Source organism: Melozone crissalis, unplaced genomic scaffold, assembly GCF_028551555.1.
Source record: "Melozone crissalis strain CALT ecotype California unplaced genomic scaffold, PUWL_Pcris_2 ptg000061l_1, whole genome shotgun sequence".
NCBI lineage: Eukaryota > Metazoa > Chordata > Aves > Passeriformes > Passerellidae > Melozone > Melozone crissalis.
Genome location: NW_026535839.1, coordinates 14,614,381 through 14,635,018, shown reverse-complemented (window position 1 = coordinate 14,635,018; position 20,638 = coordinate 14,614,381). Strand labels below are relative to the sequence as shown.

Below are 20,638 nucleotides of genomic sequence, written 5' to 3'. Positions count from 1 at the left end.
CACAATCTGATTCCATGACACAGATTCCAGATTATTTTGTTCAAGAGGCAGCAGCCACTGGGCAGTGCCTAAACAGAACTGTGCAGAATGCTCTGATAATGAGATGGAGCTGCCTGGAAAGGGAGAAGATGGGGTCATTAAAGGCACTTTTGAGTCACTTCTGCTGTGATCAGAATTCAGATTTTGCTGATGTAAGTGACTGATGAGCTAAAGCCACCCACATGCACAACCACAGTTAACAAAATCCCAGCACCACTTCAGACTTGGCAGAAGTGTAAACAAACCAAGGAATTGCAAGATTACTCCCAAATGTATTTTTTTTACATGATGGATTAAAAAGAAAAATTCTTAAAGAACTTCCACCTTAATTACTGAGTCTTTTACTCAAAGACTGGCTAATCCATTCACCAGATGGAGCTCAAAGTATAGTACAATGACCCAAATGGAGTAATCCAACTTCCATACGAATACCTAACTTAAAAGGTCTCCTCAGAAATTTTCTTCATGAGCTTCAGGAAGTTACAGAATTGTCTCCTAAAAACATGACACACAGCACCTGCATTACACATTCTTATCATTTATTGAGGTACTTTTTTTTTTAACAAAAAGTTCTACAAAAGACATCACCTTCATTTAAAAAATGGATACATGTTTCTTCTCAAATACAATACAGGCTACATTTTATAAAGAAAGAAATAAACCTTTATTTCATTTAATAGTACAAATACAAGAATCCATAGAATTTCAAACACTGACCAACAAAACACACGGAATGATTCACATGCACTTTCGTAAATAGGTCAGCCTTAAAGTTGAAAACTAATACATTAGGAGGAAAAATATGAAGAAATCTGAATCTGGAAAGTGGAAAAAAATTAGGAGCACATCACTTAGTTGAGTTCTCCATCAACCCTGTCTAGTCTGCCTTACCATATAATAAAACCTCTGTTAGCCAGAACTTCTCCTCCACAACAGCCCTGTGCTTCAAAGAAAGCAATGGATGTGTTTGGAGACTCTGCCAGGAGTGGGGAACAGGCCACACTTGGGGTCAAGGGAACACCAGAGGTGCCTCAGGGAAGGCATCAGAAGCGCAGCTCTGCCAGGCAATCACACCCCCATAACAGCAGGCAGAGAAATTCAAGTTAAAAACCTGTGCACTGATGAGAGAGAGTTCCCAGAGTGCCCAGGGTCCCTGAGCAGTGACTCACTGCTGAGCACACTGAGTTTCACAACTTGCCTTGGAAGATACATACAGTGTGGAATGTTTTTTCTTCTGGGTTTTCTTCTCTGTTGAGATTTTAGTTTCTCTCTTATCTTCTTCTGTAGTTTCAAATCTGGATTCAGCTGTTAACCTATAGGCAAAGCAACCATTCTAAATACATATTTAGTTAATATAAACCAGGAATAAAAGAAGAATTTTAGGCAAAATCAACAAGCCAGCTGGTAAACAAGATCATCCATGTACAGAGACAGAGCAAGCACAGTTTAAGAAGAAAATGAGACTAAACCAAAGTATTTCTCTATCACATTTCATCACTTAAAGCCTCCTCTCCACAGCTGCTGAACTGTTTGGTAAGAAAGGTTATTGAAAAGGTGAAGTGGCTGAGACCAGCCTTCAGAAACACCAGTGACTGTGTCCTGCACAGAAAGGAGATCCAGTCCCCAAACGAACAACTCCAGGTGAAAAGTCTGAGCAACATCAAACAATTGGGATGAAATCAAGCTTCTTGCTTCTACACCACCAAAAACCTACCCTTAAAATAACATGCTCCTTTCAACCTCATTCTACACTACTGTGGCCTTCAGCTTAGTGCTTGAATATCTTCAGTTGGAGGAAGATTTATTTTCAGGCTCTGAATGATATAATTTGTCTACTGACATGTTTTAATTCTGCTATGAATGTAAATGGAGATAAAACTGTCTCATTGCCTAAAACCCCAAAGAGTATTATTAGTGTATATTATTAGTGTATCCAGATCTCCTGCTGAGCAGTACAGGCAATAGGACATAGCCCAAGTGAAGTAGATTTGGTGTGTGTAATCCAACTAAATTTAAGGGAGCAAATAAACTCTTAGACATTCAAGTTCTTCTTTAGATCAAACTCAGGCAAACAACCTCAAATCTCAAAGCAATATAAACTGTGCAGCAAGGGCTAGAGTTTGTTATTTCAGTTTAGGAAGGGAAGAAAAGCATTTCAATAGAGAAATATACCTTTCTATTGACCAGTTAGTTGGCCAAACAAAAGATATCACTGCACATAACCTTTGCATGGCCAGAACTCCAGTATGCATTGAGAAGTAATAATCACCACCTGAATACTTAAATCTGTAGTCTCAACACTCTCATATCAGAACCTGATCAGTGTCACCCCCTAATGAGCTACTCCAGAGCTGGCTGGAGCCCTCTGGAAGGACAGAGGTGCCCTGCACACACAGCTGTTGGCTGAGATTCTCCAGCTGTACCTGCTGAAACCTCCTCAGCAAGAAAGTCTCTTGACACAAGGTAGTTTGTCACCTCCACAAGCACACCCAGATCACATCTGACCACTTCCTCATTGCCTCCCTGGCTGAGATGACAAATTCAACCCCACTTTCTAGAAATTCAGTTTGCAGCCCTTTCACAGCTAAAGCGGCTCTGTTCTCTCACAATTCATGGGCCAATGTCAGAGCTCCACTAATTACTGCAGAAAAACTATTCCAGGCACAAAACCAACCCCCAGAGAGCACAACAGCCTTTCAGCTGCAGCATCACATTTTAGTTGACACAAGGTCAAACACTGACAATTATCCACTCTCATATTTTCCTCCCACAAACTCTCCCTGTTCAGGTCCCCACTCCTGATCAATTTGCCACTATTTTCTGTGCCCAAGGTTCAGCCACATCCATCACAGAACAGCCCAGAGATTCTTTCAGTGGAGAACAGAAATCCAGCTTCTCAACTACTCAGATTTCAACATGTCTTCCTATTTTATAGCACATCATAGCAGATCAGGGGTAAATAAATCCTTGATGCTAGCTTAATATCATGACCTGAGGTTTTAGTAGTTCATTAACATAATTAGAAACAAACAACTTTCTGCCTGGATTTGCCTTTTACAGGCTCATCCTATCACCAAAAAAAGCATAACAGCTTCTACGAAGTTTTGTGGCAGCTTAAGTGTGTTTGTGGTTTTTATTTTTCTAATATTTTCCATCTTTTGTTCCTTATTTGAACCAACAGCAATGGGTACAAGATTAGGATTAGAAACCTCCCTCTGAACTATGGTTTCACCTTCCTCTTCCACTTTTTCTACTCTCTCTGCTTTCCAGCATCAACTCCATAAACAATTTCCACTCCTCACCCTCTCTCCAGTAGGTTCCCCCTTCAGTTCCCATAAACTATTTCCAACAGTTTCCTGTAAGCAGCCATTATATCTTCTTTTCCCAAAGCAATATGAAGAGGTAAGTTAACCTTTTGATATCAGGTTACATTCTGCCTGTTCCATTATGTGTAGAGAACATTATCAAACCCCAACACCATTACTGAATTATTCCAAATCCTTCCTCTCCATTTCATCCACATCTGACCTTCCTGATCTTCCCTCCTCACTAACAATCCCACATTTTAACACAACTGCTAAAACTACTGTTTCTGCCATATTTTCCCCACAGTTTAAGATGACTGCAGTGTTTGGCTACTTTAAGACTGTTAATTACCTCCATGCAACCTAAGAGCCAAAGCATCAATCCAATTACCCTGAATGCCATTAACATTGGCTGTTTCTTCCAGGAGATATTAGCAAGTTGCAAGCCCAAAACCTCTGAACTAGCCTAGACTTTTTTTCTACCCCCAAACACTCACTGTTTACAAAGTATGTGTTTACAAAGAGTATGAAGAGAATACAAAAGGCATTAGTTGAAAAAGTAGAAAATCAAAGTCAGCATTGTTTTCACCAGGATAAAAAAGCTGGAGATAATGACTGTTTTTCAGTTACTTTACCACCTAGCAAAAAGTAACTTCAATTCTCAGTTCAGGAGAAAAATCTCATCTTAATTTGGCAGTTGTGTTTCCAGCAATTGTACATCCAGACCATGCATTTGATTTGTCTGACAACACAGACAGCTCATTAATTCTCTATTATCTTGTACAATGAAAGTTAACACAATTCAGGTGAAGAATTACTTAAATATTTTCTAGGCTTTTAGCTAAATCTGGAAGTTGCTGGGGGCTGAAATTAGGCATGAAAGTGAAGCATGCTTCCAGCTGCCTTTATTACCTTGAGCTGTAACACAGCTGAGGGGCAGTTCTGAGGGCACCAAGAACACAAAGCTTCTGATGCTGGAGCAAACCAAGTGAGCTGTCATGCTACCTGCACACCTTAAATGTCTTCAATAGGAAAGTTATTTCAGAGACTGTTTCAAGAGTCTTTTCTATTAGTCAGTGCTTTAGTCCTTCTAAAAGGGAGCGAGAGGCTGAGCGTGGGCAGCCGGAGCTGAGGGATGACACTGCATGCAACACTGAGGAAATAGATAAAGCAGTGCAGAGCACAGTTCATGCAGCGAAAGAAAAGAGATGCAGCTCTGTGCTGAGGGCCTGGAGCAGAGACAGAAGCTGACACTGACCTGGGGACAGCTGGAGCTGAGGAATTGTTTCCACTTCTGCTACTCGAAGTAAAGGTGACATGATTCTCATCCTGAATTTTAACTCTTTTTCTTTCAGGTTCAACAATGTTTCTTATTGCCTGCAGAGCTGTGTGCAGTGGGGATGCTTGGACAGGCTGTTTTTTTGGAGAAGCGTCACTTTGCTCCAGGGTCTTGGTACTCATCTTTTTCCCTTCCTTACTTGGCAATTGAGTGAGAGCAGTTTCTTTCACTGGAGTATTTTGGCTGTCAAAGTATTCACAAGCCGCATTCACTGGAATTCTCTCCCTCTTCTTTTTAATTTTAGAACCTTTAAGTAATTCTAAAGGAAAAAATGGAATATGCTTTTTGTACAAACAAGAAGCTGGAGATAACTTGTCCCCCAACACATTCACAATAAAAGTAAGAATATTTCACATGACTAAAGGGCTTGGAATAATTCTTAATAGACAATGTATAATTAGATATATATTTATATATATAACTTAATAGGCAATTTTAATACCCTTATAAGAATGGTTCTTCATATAATCTGATCATTCCAGCAGAAGTTCGCTTGAAAAAGAGACATCTTTCTCCTCCTCCACTCTGTCTTTTCACCAAGGCTTTAAATCAAATGCTCTGAACTGCAGGTTGCTGAGGTAAGCTTCCATAAATAACATTTTAAAGGTAAATCCTTTGGGTGTGGACAAAAACAACTTTCCTATCTGGTTCCCTGTTCACGGAATCCCAGAATGGTTTAAGTTGGAAGGATCTTAAAGCCCATCTCAGTCCCACCCCCAGGGGCAGGGACACCTTCCACCATCCCAGGCTGCTGCAAGCCCCATCCAGACTGGCCTGGACACTGCCAGGGATCCAGGGGCAGCCACAAAATCCCGTGCCAGGACCTCACCCCCTCTCAGGGAAGTTTCTTCCTAATATCTCACCTTAATTTGCTCTCAATTTAAATAGAATCCTCTTCCTCCACAGTTCCCTTGCTTTGCCCATACTCAGGTATTAGCTGTTTGTCAGGTGGGTCTCTCTAGCCAAAATTTAATCCATATTAACTTGAGCTGCTAAACTGTAAATGCTTTGCACCTTATTCCAAAGCTCCCATCAGCTGCCTACACCCAGAGAGCTGAGGATTCTCATCACCACCACAAAGACACTATTTATGGGAATTATTATGGGAAACACCTGAGATTTGATCCCACCCACTTGAGTCTGGTTATCTACCTGTGCTCTACAAAGCCCCTGAACTGCCATTTTTAACAGCAGAACTGCATTCTTTGGTCTTCTCCAGTCAGTGCTCACATATTCAAGTGAGGTCTTGAGCAAGGCAGGGCTTTTCTATTTCATCTCAGCGGATTTTGGATCAGGTTATTTCAGAAAGTCAGCAACTATTTAAGCATTGAATTCTGGAACTAAAACAATGTCTTCCTGTTTAATGTCATTCCATTTCTAAAGGCTGAGAAAATCAGAAATTTATAGTTTCCCTGACAGAAAAGAAGTTGTTACCTTCAGGTTCATATTTCATTTTCAGCTCATCCAGCATAACCCTCAGGTTCATATTCTCACTCTGACAAGCCTGCAAATGCCTCTCATTTGTGAAGAGCTTCCTTTCAAATTCCAGGACCCTCTGGCTCTCATACAGAGCTTTCATTCTCTGCAGGGATAGCTCATTTTTCAGTGTTTCAGTTTCCTTGCTGGGATGGGAGGAAAATTATAAGATCAGTCACACGGATTAGTTTGGGTTTTTTTTTCCTTTTAGTAAAGCAACAACTAAGCACTGAACTTCACCTTAAATTGGTAATTCTACATCAGCATGAAAAATCAAGCTTTTTTGTCCTATGAAACATTTTGACTATTATTATCTCACTTTTTGTAAGAGAAATAAACATACATAACCTAAAGATTTAGGCTTTTCATACAGTTCCCTTAGAGATTAACTTTTAATTTATTCAAGGTCTCAACTGCCCTGTATCTCTAGGAGTAGTAACAACATTTCTAAGAAAGCAATAATCATAAACAGTATTTCTGCTGTTATCTTTTAAAACATAAATGAAACTACAAAAACCAACTCTCAGTCCTATAATGAAGTCAGGTTGGTTCCACAGCATTAGAAAATCCAACAGGAACAAAACCCATTTGCACATGGGTGTAAAATACAACAGTAACAAAAAAGGGAGGATAAAAACAAGTACCTAGAAGATAACCCTGCCACAACCTCAGGCTGGAATCACTTACTTTGAGTTGTCAAGTTTAATTTGCAGTAAATCTGCATAGTAACCATTCTCAGAGTCACTTCCTTTCGCTCCATTAGCGGGTCTGGACTCCTCCATATTCTCATATAAACTCTGATAAAGAACAAGTGTCAGCTTGTCAGGCAGTGACCTTTCAGAAGCACATTAGCTTAGTTCTTAGGGGACATTTTCTATGCATTTTGATGGTGAAGCCTCATCATAGAGAGATTTAAACACAGATGATAAAACTCAGCTGCTCTGAGTACTCTCTCATTTGTTACAGATGTCAAATAGCACTAAAACTGACAGCTCTCTCTCATTCACTGAACAAAAGGGAAAAAAGTGAGTTATCTCAACTCCAGAAGGTTTGCAAGAAGAAAGCTGTGCTGTTTTTTTACTTGAAAATACAGGGTATTTAGTTAATCCACAGGGAATTTTCCTCAGCATTTATTTCTAGGCTCAGCAGCTGGACCCCAGAGGAATATCAGCCATGCTCATCAACAGTCAAAATCAAATATGTATCTCAGATGAGGAAGTTGCTTTATAGTAAAAAGCAACATATTATAAAATGTGACACTGGGGGTTTTGCTTGGTGATTTTTTTCTGAACAAGCAGTTCTCAAATTTAATTCTGTCCCAGAGACCTCCCAGGCCTCTGTCAGTCACTGCCTACAGATACTTTTGGTGGTTATTGGAATCAATCATTCTTTTTCCCAACACTACTTATTTACTAGAGACAGAAATAAGCACAGATCAAGCTTAAACATGACAAAACTGATAAAACAATCAGGCTTCCTCAGTTATTGCTAAAATGGGTTAAGCCTGCCTTCACACCAGGTTATTGGGTTAAATACAGAATACAGGAGGCTACCCTGGAAAGCACAGTTCTACTGCACAAACAAATACATCTCAGTTTGCATTCCAAAGCTCTGATAAAGAAGGGCCAAAGAAGTCCAGAAACATGCCAAAATTAAGAAAGGCTGCAGTTTTCCACTCTGGAAACACACAAACATCAGTAGTACACTGGTGTATACAGAAATCCTCATGTGTTTCTCACTTTTCAAAATACTGAGAGGATTTTTTCAAGTTGCATAAGAGGACTGAAAAAACTGCTTTACAAGGATAATTCAGCACTTCAGTTCTGCTAGAAAAGAGCATGCTTCAGCTGCAAAGTTGAGACACATCAAGAAAATAAATATCCAGGAAATTCAATAGAGCTGAGGCACCAAAGGCTGAAGCCTAAGCACACACAGTACAAGTGCCAAATGAGTGCACCTTCCCAGGGAAAAATTGCATGGCACAGCTCAGTGAGCTCTGACCAAGTAACTAGAAACGATCTGAAGGTGCTTCACACAGGACAAAAATTGTTTCTTCAACCCAGGTGTTGAGTGGGCTATAATTTTCTGCTTCTCTGCACTTGAGGAGTCTAATATTCTCCAGCTGCAAAATGCAATTCAAGTCAAATAAAGATATGAATCAGCTTTTGGATACCTTCTTAAACCTGAGCATGGACTTCAGATAGTTCTCATAATTCTTGTTTTCATGTTTTAACTTCCAATTATAACTTTCTACTTAATTAAAAACCACATACCTTAAATTTTTCTAGCTGCCTCACTTTCATAAGAAGATCTTCTATTTCACCATTCTTTTGCTCTACCATGGATTGTAAACGCTCCAGCTGATCAAATTCTGCCTGGGAGCCTTTCAGCTGCAGCAGTGTAGCCATCTGCAGCTGGAAAAGAGGAAAAAACTATTTACATCAAGCACTGGGATTAGGGGCTGAAAATCCCAGCCTTTTACACAAAATTGGTCACTCCAGCCTTGTAATTCTAAACCTGAATACAGAAGGGCACTGGGGGCTTGAAGTCAGTCTCCATGACACAACCCCAGCAATTATCAGCACAGACAGCCCAAGGCAGAGGAGAGCTGAGATCTCAGTGAGCAGTGCAGCCCTGGGGTGTCCCACTCACCTCTGTGCTGGCTGAGGAGCACACAAACACTGCCAAGGGCACACACAGCATTTACCATCAGCACCAAGCCAGCCAGAAGCCACTCTCAGTCCAGGCTGACTTGTCAGAGCTGAAATGCACCTTGAGAACTCACTCAGGAAAACCCACAAGCTTAATCCCCCTTTTTTCAGTTATAACACCACCATGTTTGCCTTTCACAATATTAACCCAAGAATTTCATTTTTTTCTTTCTGCTTCTCTAATGGAATACCTCCTTTGAGGCAAAAGAACACCCTCTGTCACTATAAAGGAGAAGTAATAAAAATCTTACATTTACAGCAATATTTCTGTTGGTGTTAGTAAAATTGAAGTACAAAGGCCTTAATACATTCAACACTTAAATACATTTAATACATCAGACACTTCAACAAGAAACAATAAATGAAAGACTTCACAAGGTGTTAGTGAAAACTGAGGCATTTTTATCAGTCTAGTCAGTATGGATAAGGTAATACTGGGAGAAATCACAGGGAAAGGATCAAGTGAAAAAATGAGATTACAGAGGGAAAGCAAGACAAGCATTTACCCTATAGAATCTCTTATGTCAACTAAAGGGTATTGATGATTCTGCGCACAAAGTAGAGCTAATGAAAGATTCTATCATCTCCTCAGAGCTTCCACAGGATGTAAGGGAGGCAAAACTGTAAACTCCACCTCACTGACTGACTAAAACTATCCTCACAGCTCCCAAGCACAGACACCCAACCTTTTTCCCTTTTCCCTTAAAAGCCCTCCTGCTAACTGTCAGAAACGCAAATTGCAGCTGATCTACATAACAAGGAGCTTAAAGAAACTGCAAAGGATGCTCTGGACTAGGAAAAATACACTAGAGGTGGCAAAGCTTTCCCAGGAGTGCTGTGTACATTCTGTTCAGGAGTCAGATCCTCAGGATTTACCAGTCATTACCACAAAGTGAGATTCTTCAACTAAAAATGCAACAGCAGTTACCTCTCCTGTGGGGTAAGCAGCTTTGAGTGGAGAGATCAGCTAAACTCAGATTGAGCTTTAACTAGCAGCATCTCAGTGCAGCACAACACAGAGAGGAGGCTAACAGGGATTTACGACAGCAGCTTAAGCAAAACAGCTGTCCTAACAAACCACTCATCATTTTCTAAAAAAATTAGAAAATTCCAAATGAAAGCAATGAGTACAGGGCTACCAGTTTATCTCCATTTTTGGTACTTTCAGTATTAGGTGTGTTTCTTACACCATTCAATCAGTATGACTGACTCACCCCATATCACAAAGAAAATTTCCAAAGCAACTGATCCTACCCAGACTGTCCTCATTCAAATCTCTGCTGTATCAGTAGGGTTCTTCTTCTCCTTTAAGACCATTTAAGACCAATTGTTTAAACTATTTTCAACCTACTCCACAAAATCTAGCTAATACAAACCTTCAGTGCAACTCATCATAATCACCCTTGATGTTTAAGCACTCTCCTCAAACTGCATGACCAAGCAGTTGACCAAAATGAAAGGATCCACTTTAGCATTGAAAAAAAACTTGAGACCAACATGAAAGGAGTTGGCAGCTCTGCAGCATCCCCTTGACATTATCCTGTAAATCAGCTTCTGCTAACTAGTCCTCAACATTAACCAACAGGCTCTCATCCTATTTAACTTAGAGTTATGAAAGTTATGATTTATTCTTACACCAAAAATAAAGAAAAGCAAGAATAAAAAACACAAAGACAAGAAAGCAACACAGAGGTAGAAAAACCCAAACACCTACAGTGTGAGGGTGGTAAAAGCCTGTCTTTTTCTTTATGCTCATTCCTAACAACCACATTTAATGTACAAATACTTGATTCGTGGAGTATAAGGATTGGACAAGACAAAAAAAAAAACAAATAGCAAGACAAACTGAATGCTAGTTTGACTGACAGGAGCTGTGTTTTACTTTTATCCATTGAACAACTATTGCCAAAGTGAGCAAACATGGTGCCTTCACTGTAAGGTGGATGCTGCTGGTTCATAGGAGTCAAACAGCACAGCATCATCTCACTTGCTTTTTCTCCCATTTCCCTCCCCCCAGACTACTGCACTATACTTTAAAGATAACAAATCCCCTGGCCTGTGCATTAAAGCAGTTCCTTTATCAGACCCAAAGACACCCTGGAGTATTACAGGAATCATCCTACCTTCATTCTTTGCAATTGTTCTCTACTGAATGCATGCTGTTTTTGTAGGGACTGATATTTTACTTTCACACTGATCAGCTGCCGTTCCATTTCTGCCCTACGGTCCTCCACCTACAGAACATTGTGAACAATTATTACTGGGAAACCACAACACTTGCTGTCACTTGGATGATCAGTTTGATAAGGACATGCTGCCCAGGAATTGCTGTTTAGTCTGCAAACACTGCTTTTCCACCAACAGTACTTGAAAAAAACAGGCTACTGTCTTAGCCCTGTGATAGAAGTGAGTAGACAGTGCCACTGAAACCCAGTCAGTGAAGTGCAGCAGATTTTTCTTTTGTTCTTTTGCTATCAAAATAAAGTAACATTGCATATGCTTCAGCGTAGAATAGTTTTGTCTACTAGAAACAGAACAAACAATTTAAAATAATCTGAGCTTCTTCCCAAGTTCACCCATCCCCTGGATGCTGCCATGAAACATAATGCTCCCTCTGCATTTAACTCTTACTCAAAAGCTAATTCCAAAACCCTCCCAAAAAGCCCAAACATCCAGACATTTCCAAGAAGTGTGCAAAGCAGCTTTTAGCAGCAACTCTTAACATTTCTCATGCTGCCATTAAAGATGGATTTATCAGCTGAACAAAACTGAAAATCAAGAGCTGCAGACAGAACCATCACAAACCCTTAGTCACAACTTTTGATTTGATAGTCAGATAACTTGAAGTGATTCCATTAAATTTACTAATTCCTTATCAGAATTACAGAAAGAGCATCAAATGGTTGTCCATGTGTCAGATCAACACTGAAGTCATATTTGAGGAATAGAGATAGCCAGATCAGGTGCAGATACTCCCATATTTTCAATGCAATATAAGAAAGAAACCTGAAAATACTTCTCAGGCATCTGTTGCATAGTTGTACCTCAGCAAAGAGAGAATTGCCTTTACTTGTAGGATCCAAAGATTGCTGCACTGCTTGATCCAGCTGAACCTGAAGCTCCTGATTAGCCTCATGAGCTTTCTAGATTAAAGTAAAGAGGATATTAGTCATTTAAGCATCTGATGTACTGCATACACAAATTTAATCAGATAGCTTTAACTCTTTTTGATTTCCTATACTTTAGCAGAGATTCTATTGTACTGAAGTCCTTAACTGCACATACAGTTCTAGTAACAAAGTATGTACCATAAAGTTCTAGTCCTTAACTGCACATACAGTTCTTAGTTCTAGTAACTACGAGACAAATTCATTTCATGTCACTAGAACACTTAATATTCCACTTATTCTTCAGGACAAGATTCCAACTAAAAGCCTTTAAGGGTAAGCTTTGATGTTTGTCAACTGGATTAATGATATCCAGATCACTCCCAGCTGTGTTCATCAGTGACAAAAGCTCTACTTCCCAGTACAAGATTCTCCAAGGCATTCAGCAGGAACATGAAATAAAAAGGAGAATTCTGCCAGTGACCTGTGAGAAGGTCCCCAAGAGGCAGAACAGCGCCATGCAAAGGCTCTCCCTTCGCAGCTGCAACAAAACAAGGCCAACAGAGAGCTTTTACCACCAAGCAGCACCAGATGTGATCAACCATTATCCTTCTCCTTCCCCTCTCTCACATCTCCTCCTTCACCAAAAACCAAAACACAGCTTGTGCAATTTGGGCTTATCTACCACTGTGAATAAAAATAAAGAGAAGACCTCTAATGCATTGCAGTAAAAGACAACTTCTTTTTCCCTCTCCTCTTTCTCCCCCTGCAGCCGCTCCAGCTGGTTCCGTAGGTTGCTGTTCATGAGCTCCAACTGCTCCTTGCTGCACTGCAGCTCATTCAGCTTTTCTTCATCACTGGCCTAAACAAACAAAAAAGCATGAAATGAAAAATTTTTAAAACAACTGAAAGACAGGCCTAAGTAAACCAAAGCCATTTGTTAGTAGTAATTAGTTTTAATACAAAATATTATCTTGAAGATAAGGTATTAAAGCCTAGCTATTAAGGCTGTCATTTTTTGCTGTGCACATTGTCTGAATAAAAGCCAATCCTAACATGGCACTGTAGGCAGCACGCCTAAAAATGGAATGAGCAAAAAAGCAGAATTTCATCTTCAACTAGGCTACAGTGCAAATGCAGAGCTACTCACACACCTTCTGACTCTGGAGCTCAGTGAGCTCTATCTGCAGGCTGAGCATTTCTGAGGACATGGTCTCATGGACACGCTCAGACATCATGTGCAGTTCTTCTGATTTGGCAGCAATGATTTCCTTCTGATGCTCCACTTTCTGTCTCAGTTGTTTCTCTGAGAGTCGGGTTTCATCCAGTTCTGCTTTCAGGTTCTCCAACTTAAAAACAGTTGATAACTACATAGTATCATTTCATGATAAATTCTTCAAAAGCACAGTATTTCTGACTGCTCCAATTACAGAAAATGTCTTGGAAACACATGAGTAGCTTTTAAAAATAAACATTGGAATTCAATGTAATTCATAAGTGACTACACAGATATTTTTTAAAAACCAACCAAACAAGCTACTATACATTGTAGCTATTTATTATTTCTTTTGGTAGGTAAGAGTGCAATTATAAGTTAAGCAAATAGTATCTAAAATGGTATTAACAACTTTTTAGCTATATATTAGTTACCAAACCTTGTTTTTAAGGCCACTGATTTCTTGTCCATAGGCTCTGTCAAGTTGTTCTTTCTGTTTATCCAGTTGCACATTTTGCTGTTGCTTAAGGGACTCACACTCAAAATTCAAACTTTCCAACATTCGATTCTTGAGTTCAATTTCTCTCTGGAGTGTGTATTTCTCTTGTTCAAATTTCTGAAAGAAATGACACACTAATAAATCTAGATGTAATTGCACACTGTTCCTTAAGCATTTATGAAAAAGCACAGGCTCAGAACCAAGATGCTTGTAGCTCATTTAGTCTTTTGTTGGGAGTATCAATTAGAGAGTTGTAATATCCATGTTATAAAAAATTAAAATAACTGCTCTAAAATGTTATGATTTAGAAATGCTGTGTTTATAATTTGATTGTGAAATATTCTCTTCTTCATGGAAACTCTGTGTTTCTTTGCACCCAACATGAAAGGTGCAGGTATCTTTTCTGCAAGTGTCATAAATTTAGCCCGAGTTTATACGCCCCTTCTACCACTACAGAACCCAGTTATGTTAAAAATTACTACAGTCCATCAAGCAGAACAGCTGAGTTCAATAGTTTTTTTAAGACAGCTAAATTGTCTGTTTCATAATAAATCCCATCAACTCTTCCAGACTGAAGAATAATTTTTTAAACAGCTTCTCTCTACGCTTGATTGCATGTTTGTTAATTATGAAGGGCAGCTTCATTTTACTCTTCCATTCAGGCAGCAATTAAGGAGAAGAAAAAGAGAATCTTGAAAGGAAAAAAGGTAAGAAGGAAGCCAAATTAATCTAAACATGCAGATTTTTTTTTTCCTTTTCAAAATAACCTAACTCTTGAGACACAAAACAGAATTAAATAAAAAACTGAAAGCTGTCAGGTATCAAAGCGACCTCTGTGGCCTAGACACAGCTTATCAAGGACAGGCTTAGCACTCAAACAAGGGCAGAATCTTTAACACAAAGATAAAGACTGGCCACAGGACAGGTTTGGGAGCTCACTGCTTGGCCAGAGCCAAGAACAACAAAACCCCAGCAAGAGCCTGCCTGCACACTGCTGCAGAACAGCACACAGAGCTTCTGAGAGGCTTTTGTGCCTGCTGGTAGAACCCACGCTCATGCTCACAGGAACTGCCTTGAATTACTGGACTCAGAGTGCACAGAGCAGAGCCAGAGAGAGATTCAAAAGCTCTGAAGAACCTCTTGGGTAAGCACAGCTCCCACAGAATGTTATTCTACCGTATGAAGGCCCACAATTCCTACTCTCCACCCCTGGAATCCAAGTTAGCAGCCAGGCTCAGAAGCTGGCTCCAGCCTCCCACACAGGATCACAACCCCGGGGAGCACCTTGACAGCTCAGTACCTGCCCTCTGTGCAGGTCAGCAGGACAGGATCATCCTGCCCTGGCTTCCTTGGAACCTGTGCCTTCAGCTGCCTCTCACACCAAACTTACTAATGGTGAACTGACCAGAATAAAAATTCTGTCCATTCAGAACAGCAGGATGCTGCAACCCTCCAGCTGCAACAAAACAAACCTTTCAGCTCTATCCCAGGAGAAGGGATGATGCACAACCAGAAGCAGACTAATTGAAGATAAATAAATTATCTGAAACACAAAGTTGGCTGAACACAAAGATGACCATTAAAGCATCTATGAAAAATGGAAGAGATTTTCCCAACTGAATTTTTCTTGAACAATTGCTAAAAAGAAAACTAAGTAATACCTCTATAACTTAGCACTATACTACTCCTTCTTCTGAGCTGCAAAGAAATGTGCTAAAAAGTTCAGAACCTTTGGGTATTTGGAAAATTTGAAACCTTTACTAGAGAAGAAATCAATTTTACAGTCTTGCTGCTAGCATTCTTTGCACAGCTTTTAAGTGATATAAAGTTGACTGGGAGAGCATACATAAATGGATTGCTAAACAGAGGAAAAACATGCTCTGAAGCAAATTTACTTTAGTAGTTAGCGCTCATTTTACATTAAAGGCAATTAGTCCTACATGATACTGAACACTTGGTGCATAATTAGCTAGGAAACCCTCTCTTAGTTAGATACAATTATGCTCAATGTCTTACAGCTGAGAAAAAAGTCCTCTCTACAGCTACTTAGAGGTTTATTAAAATTAATCTAGATGCTAGAAGGCATGTAAAACACCTGTGCCTTTCAGAAAACAGTTAAAATAAAACAAAGTTCTGGTTTTGAACTTGGAGAAGAAAAAACAGGCATCACCTCAGTTTTCTCAGTCAATTCAGAGCGTGTTTGATCCAGCTGATTCTGAATCTCACTTTGGGACTCCAGTAAATGCAAACCATACTGTGCTGCCTTCCTTCGCTCGTTCTCTGCTTCCTTGAGTTGCTGTTTAAGACTTAAAATGGTCTCTGCCTCCATTTTTCTTTTTTTATTCAACCCTGCAAAGAAAAAAAAAATTACTTAAGAATATATTGCAGTAAATTCATTTTACAGATAAGAGTAGTTATCTGAAAGAAGTTCTTGGATTTCCTTTTTAACCAGGACAGAACCGTATATTTTTGCAATACAAGATACAAATAAAAGTTCACAAGCAGACCTGTGAACAGTAAAATAACTGAAATAGTTATTTCTTCATAAACTTGGTTATTGCCTTATTTTTGATTTTATCTAACATGCAGCAAGAGCACTCCTGTGCACCCAGCCTTTCTTTGTACAGCACAACCAGAGTTAATTTAGGATAGAGCTCTCTTGCCAAGTACAAGACAATTAAATAACCTCAGAAAAACACTTCTATGCACTTGGCTGCCGCTATTTTCTCTGTATTACAAACCAAGCCCCACTAAGTCCAGCATTTCTTGTGCACACAAATAACACTTTAGATTGGCATAGGCAGCTACCTTAGCAAGACAGTGCACTCCTAATAACATTATGTGGGATAGAGAAACAGATAAAAGGTAAGCAAGGGAAGAGTCAAAAATAGAAGCCCTGTTAAAATATATGGATTTTAACACAGGGCTTTGCATTTATTTAAGTGCTTAATGGAGTCTTTCAAAATTTAGTTTACTTGTTGGTAAATAATCATCTCCTTGTCACATTTCAGAAAATTAATCGTTTTCTAACTGTAGAGAATAAGAAAGACAGAAGGTGAGTTTTGCAAAAAAGTTAGTCAAAGTAAATCCAACAAACCAAATATTTAAAAAAATTAAAATCAAGTTAAATTAATACCATAAGCTTGTATGACTGCTTGCTCCCAAATCTGCTAAATCAGCCTGCTGCAAAAAGATCCTATTAAGACAGAAAATGCTAAGCAACTTGGGCTTCTGAACAACATATGCCAAGAGGAGGAAATAACAGAAGGAGACAAAAAAATCCTGCAGTTGATTTTTCAAAGCCAGGGCCCACAACTTTTACACAAATTTCAGAATTAAAGTACTTCTGTATTGAAGACCTCTGACTCTTACTTTTTGTTCTCACAGAAGCAATTTATTTGTTGCCATTCCTTACTGGCACACACATAACTCTTATGAATGTTGTAATATCCATCTTTCACTTCTTTTTTTGCTAACTTTTATTCAACATGAATAACCCCCAGTGGAGTTACCCAGCTTCTCCTAATAGAAAAGGATTTCATTAACAGGCAGAAGTAATTGTGCCCATACTGTGCCAATTCCTTTCCAAGGCACAAAACAGAAACAATCAGATTCTGATTTTTGCATTTTCTCCTCACTTGCTGCTATCCATCCTGGTTTAACACATACAAGGAGACTTTATCCAGACAGGCTTTGAAACCTCAGTTTTCAATTCTAACCACTGCAATGCCTCAAATAATAGTTTTGCACTTACACTAAAATAAGCCAGTGAAGCACAGGAATTTTGCATACCAATACTTGAGATTCATCAGCATTAAACTAATACAGCGACACCACACAGAAATTAATAATTAAGTGTTTAAGGCAAGGTGTAGCAATACAAGAACATAGGCAACAACATCTGGCATGTATTTCCACTAGTAAAGAGGATGAATGAATCATTGTTCACTTACATAAACAGAACTTTAAAAATAACTTTATTTTCTGATCAGACAATACCATAGAGGCAACACAGCCATTTGGCAGCTCCTAGTTTACTAACTTAAATAAATAACATGTTTAACTCACCTCCAGAAGCCCATTAAAGTATCTCTTGACCTTACACTTCCACTCCACCTTTAAAGGAAAAAAAAAAAGCAACAGTTGTCTAGTCTGGATGAGTCTGAGCTGCCAGCACAGCCCTTCAGAGCTGTCCCTTTTCAGAACAGGCTTAACCCTGCTGGCTGCCTCATGAACATGCAGATCACAGGCTAAGCCCCCACATAAATGCAAATCTTATTCAAATCTCAGTTAGGCAGCTGTCAGACAGTTTAGAAACAGTCAGACCAGGCAATGCTGTCAAAGGATGGATGCTCTGCAATTTGGCCAGGGTAATTTTCTTCTGGTACACTTGTAATTTTTAATGGGTTTTTTTGGGGGATTTTTGTCCCACTCTCTCCTACTTCTTAAATCTCTTCTGCATTTCTCTTCCAGTTTCACATACAAGAACTTTGAGCTCTTAATAAATTATTTACTATACAACAGAAGGAAAAGCACAGGTTTTTTCTCTTAATTTTACAGCTGAAGCATGGAGGAAAAGAGAAATAGCTTTCTTATTCACACATTCCTGCTGACTATTTAAGGAAAATAACAAGTACGCCTTTTGGAGCACAGCCAACCTCAGTTCCTCCTGGCCAATTCTGGATGAATCAAACAAGGCCAGGTAGTTTTGTTCAAGAAGCTGTGCACTGAAATAATTACCAGCAACTTAATATTATACATGAGGCTAAATAAATTACTCTGAAAACAACATTTTAAGATCAATTGAATGGGGAGCAAGGTGAGTAGGCAGGAGGGAGGAAATAACAGCCATCAGTCTTCATTTATTCTACTGAGTTACAAGAGTTACTCACTTTTAGCTAAATATCTCCAAACATTTAATGAGAGAATCTATGCACCTCGATTATTCAACCATTTAAAGTCTACTTAATAAAAGTAACAGGGCAGGAGATAAAAGGCAGTCTGCTGGCAGGTCAGCTTTCTTCTCCCGCTCTAGCACAGTTCTGTGTTAAACGCCTATTCTCCAGGGGCACACGTAACAGCTGCCTATCTCCTGATCCCGTCAGAAGCACCCAATGCATTTTGTGATCAGGAGCACCCAGTGCACTCTGTGATCAGGAGCACCTGTACATTTTCTGATCCTGTCAGAACCACAAGCTCCAGGGTGGTTTTTCTCCCTTAACCCAGGCATTCCCACGACCACTCCACCCAGTTACTTACACGAGCCCGTACCTGCACCTTCCACGCCGCACACTCAGGCTGAAAGCTTTCCGGAGCCGATCACCTTCCACAAACAGGCTCCGGGGGAGGGCCGGTACTACAGAGAATAACAAATGTCACACCACAGCCTCATCGTTGTGCCAGCACAGAGCCGGCTCTGGCAGCGCTGCGTGTCACCAGCGCCATGTCCCCGCTGTCCCCTCCTGCCGGGGGAGGGTCTGACCCCCACACCCGGCACGGCCCGAACGGGCTCGCCTCGCTCCTCCGCGGGCCGTGGGGCAGCCAACGGCCCCACCCGCTGCAGGAACCGGCAGCCGGCACTACAGCGGCCCCACACAGAGCAATCCCCGCTCCCCTTCACTGCCCGCCCTCGCTCGCTGCCAGCTCCCCGCACCCGCCGTTGCTGCCGTTCAAACCGGGCTCCGCGGCGCCGCCCAAGTCTCGCGAGATCCTCCCGAGCCCGCTCCGGCCCCGCCTCCCGCACAAGGCGGCCCTGAGGGGCCCAGTGCGGGCGGGTGCTGCCCGCGGCTCCCGCAGCGCCCGCGGTGATTCTGTCTCTTCACTGCCGCAAGGTCGTGGCCGCTCCGCTTATTGATGTTAAATACAACGTTGTCCTGACCGCAGTAGCCAATTCGCACAGCGAGGAGAGCGATTTCTGTGCTTTATTTCATCCACTTTGCCTGAAGTAGGAGCTGGGTGGTAACACGCGAAAGGCTGGCTCACCGACCAGCACAACTTCACACTATTTATGCGTTTCAGCAAAGCCAACAGCACTCAGTGGTTAGGAATTCCGTAACTTTTCTTTTCGTGAGTTGTCAAACCGCTGTTTGCTGTCACACCTCTGGTTCCTCATGGCGATCCTCAGCTCCCCATTCCTGAGGGGATGGACGGCACCTCCTCCTGCTCAGCCGAGCCTGTCCCTCATTGCTGTGCCGCTTCACCGTCCAAGCTGCACGGCAGGTTAAGTGCTTGTGGCACAGCCGTCAATAACCTGATTTTCTCTCTAGCCTGCTTTAGTGTCTCCTCATCCTCACTTCTGTACCAGGCAGGGATTTTATAGGGTTAAAGTGTCCACTATTCACAGATTTCCTAAGCAGTGAAGACCTGAGTGATATCCACAAAGACCAAAAATCATCAGCAGGAGTGTTTCACCGTGGCTGTTCAGGAATCCAAGCACAAGTTTTTTTTTTTTTTTTTTTTTTTTTTTTGTTTTTTGGGTTTTTTTTTACCCCAGAAGAAAACCTTACTAATTCTTATCTTTGAAGTAGTGATTAAATTTTTGATCGGTTTTGCAAAATTAATATATTTTTGTACTTATTATTCTACTAGATGCGACATCTCTAACCAAAGCCACTGCACATAAACATGTGATAGCAAATTCTACCTTTAGTAAAATATCAGGTAATGGTTAAATGATAAATGATTAAAAGGTTAAATTCAAGCCACAGGCTGTAAGTAGGTACAAGGATAACAATCCTATTTGGAGCAACTGGAACAGAAATAGATGTTCTAAGAAAAAAGGGGCTTGGAAAATAAGCAGAGTTCACAGGGAAATTGACAGAGGGAGTAAATAAAACACTCTTACTATCAAAATCATGCTACTTCTACTTTCCTTTTCATCAAAATAGGAGTCTAGCTTTTGTCAGAAGAAATGGGATTAAAAATTAAATACAGAATAGTCTAGACA

General features: G+C 40.4%; 1 protein-coding gene across 4 annotated transcripts; it reads right to left on the bottom strand.

The window, feature by feature from the left end:
* Positions 1-1,179: 1,179 nt before the first annotated feature.
* SPDL1 (spindle apparatus coiled-coil protein 1) lies at positions 1,180-19,381 on the bottom strand. Of its 4 annotated transcripts, none has more exons than XM_054287866.1 (13): positions 18,952-19,281; positions 17,761-17,808; positions 15,863-16,041; positions 13,633-13,809; positions 13,132-13,326; positions 12,690-12,839; positions 11,915-12,013; positions 10,994-11,104; positions 8,433-8,573; positions 6,847-6,956; positions 6,118-6,305; positions 4,603-4,942; positions 1,180-1,352 (listed from the first exon to the last, which is right to left on the bottom strand). In XM_054287866.1, the coding sequence occupies exons 3-13, from the start codon at positions 16,019-16,021 to the stop codon at positions 1,205-1,207; spliced, it is 1,818 nt and encodes a 605-aa protein (XP_054143841.1). In that variant the 5' UTR covers positions 16,022-16,041; positions 17,761-17,808; positions 18,952-19,281; the 3' UTR covers positions 1,180-1,204. The 4 variants fall into 4 exon arrangements, with proteins under 4 accessions (XP_054143841.1, XP_054143839.1, XP_054143840.1 ...); XM_054287864.1 differs by lacking the exon at positions 1,180-1,352 and adding an exon at positions 19,346-19,381 and having other exon boundaries at positions 4,385-4,942; positions 18,952-19,048; XM_054287865.1 differs by lacking the exon at positions 1,180-1,352 and adding an exon at positions 19,346-19,381 and having other exon boundaries at positions 4,385-4,942; positions 18,964-19,048.
* Between the last annotated feature and the right edge of the window lie 1,257 nt (positions 19,382-20,638).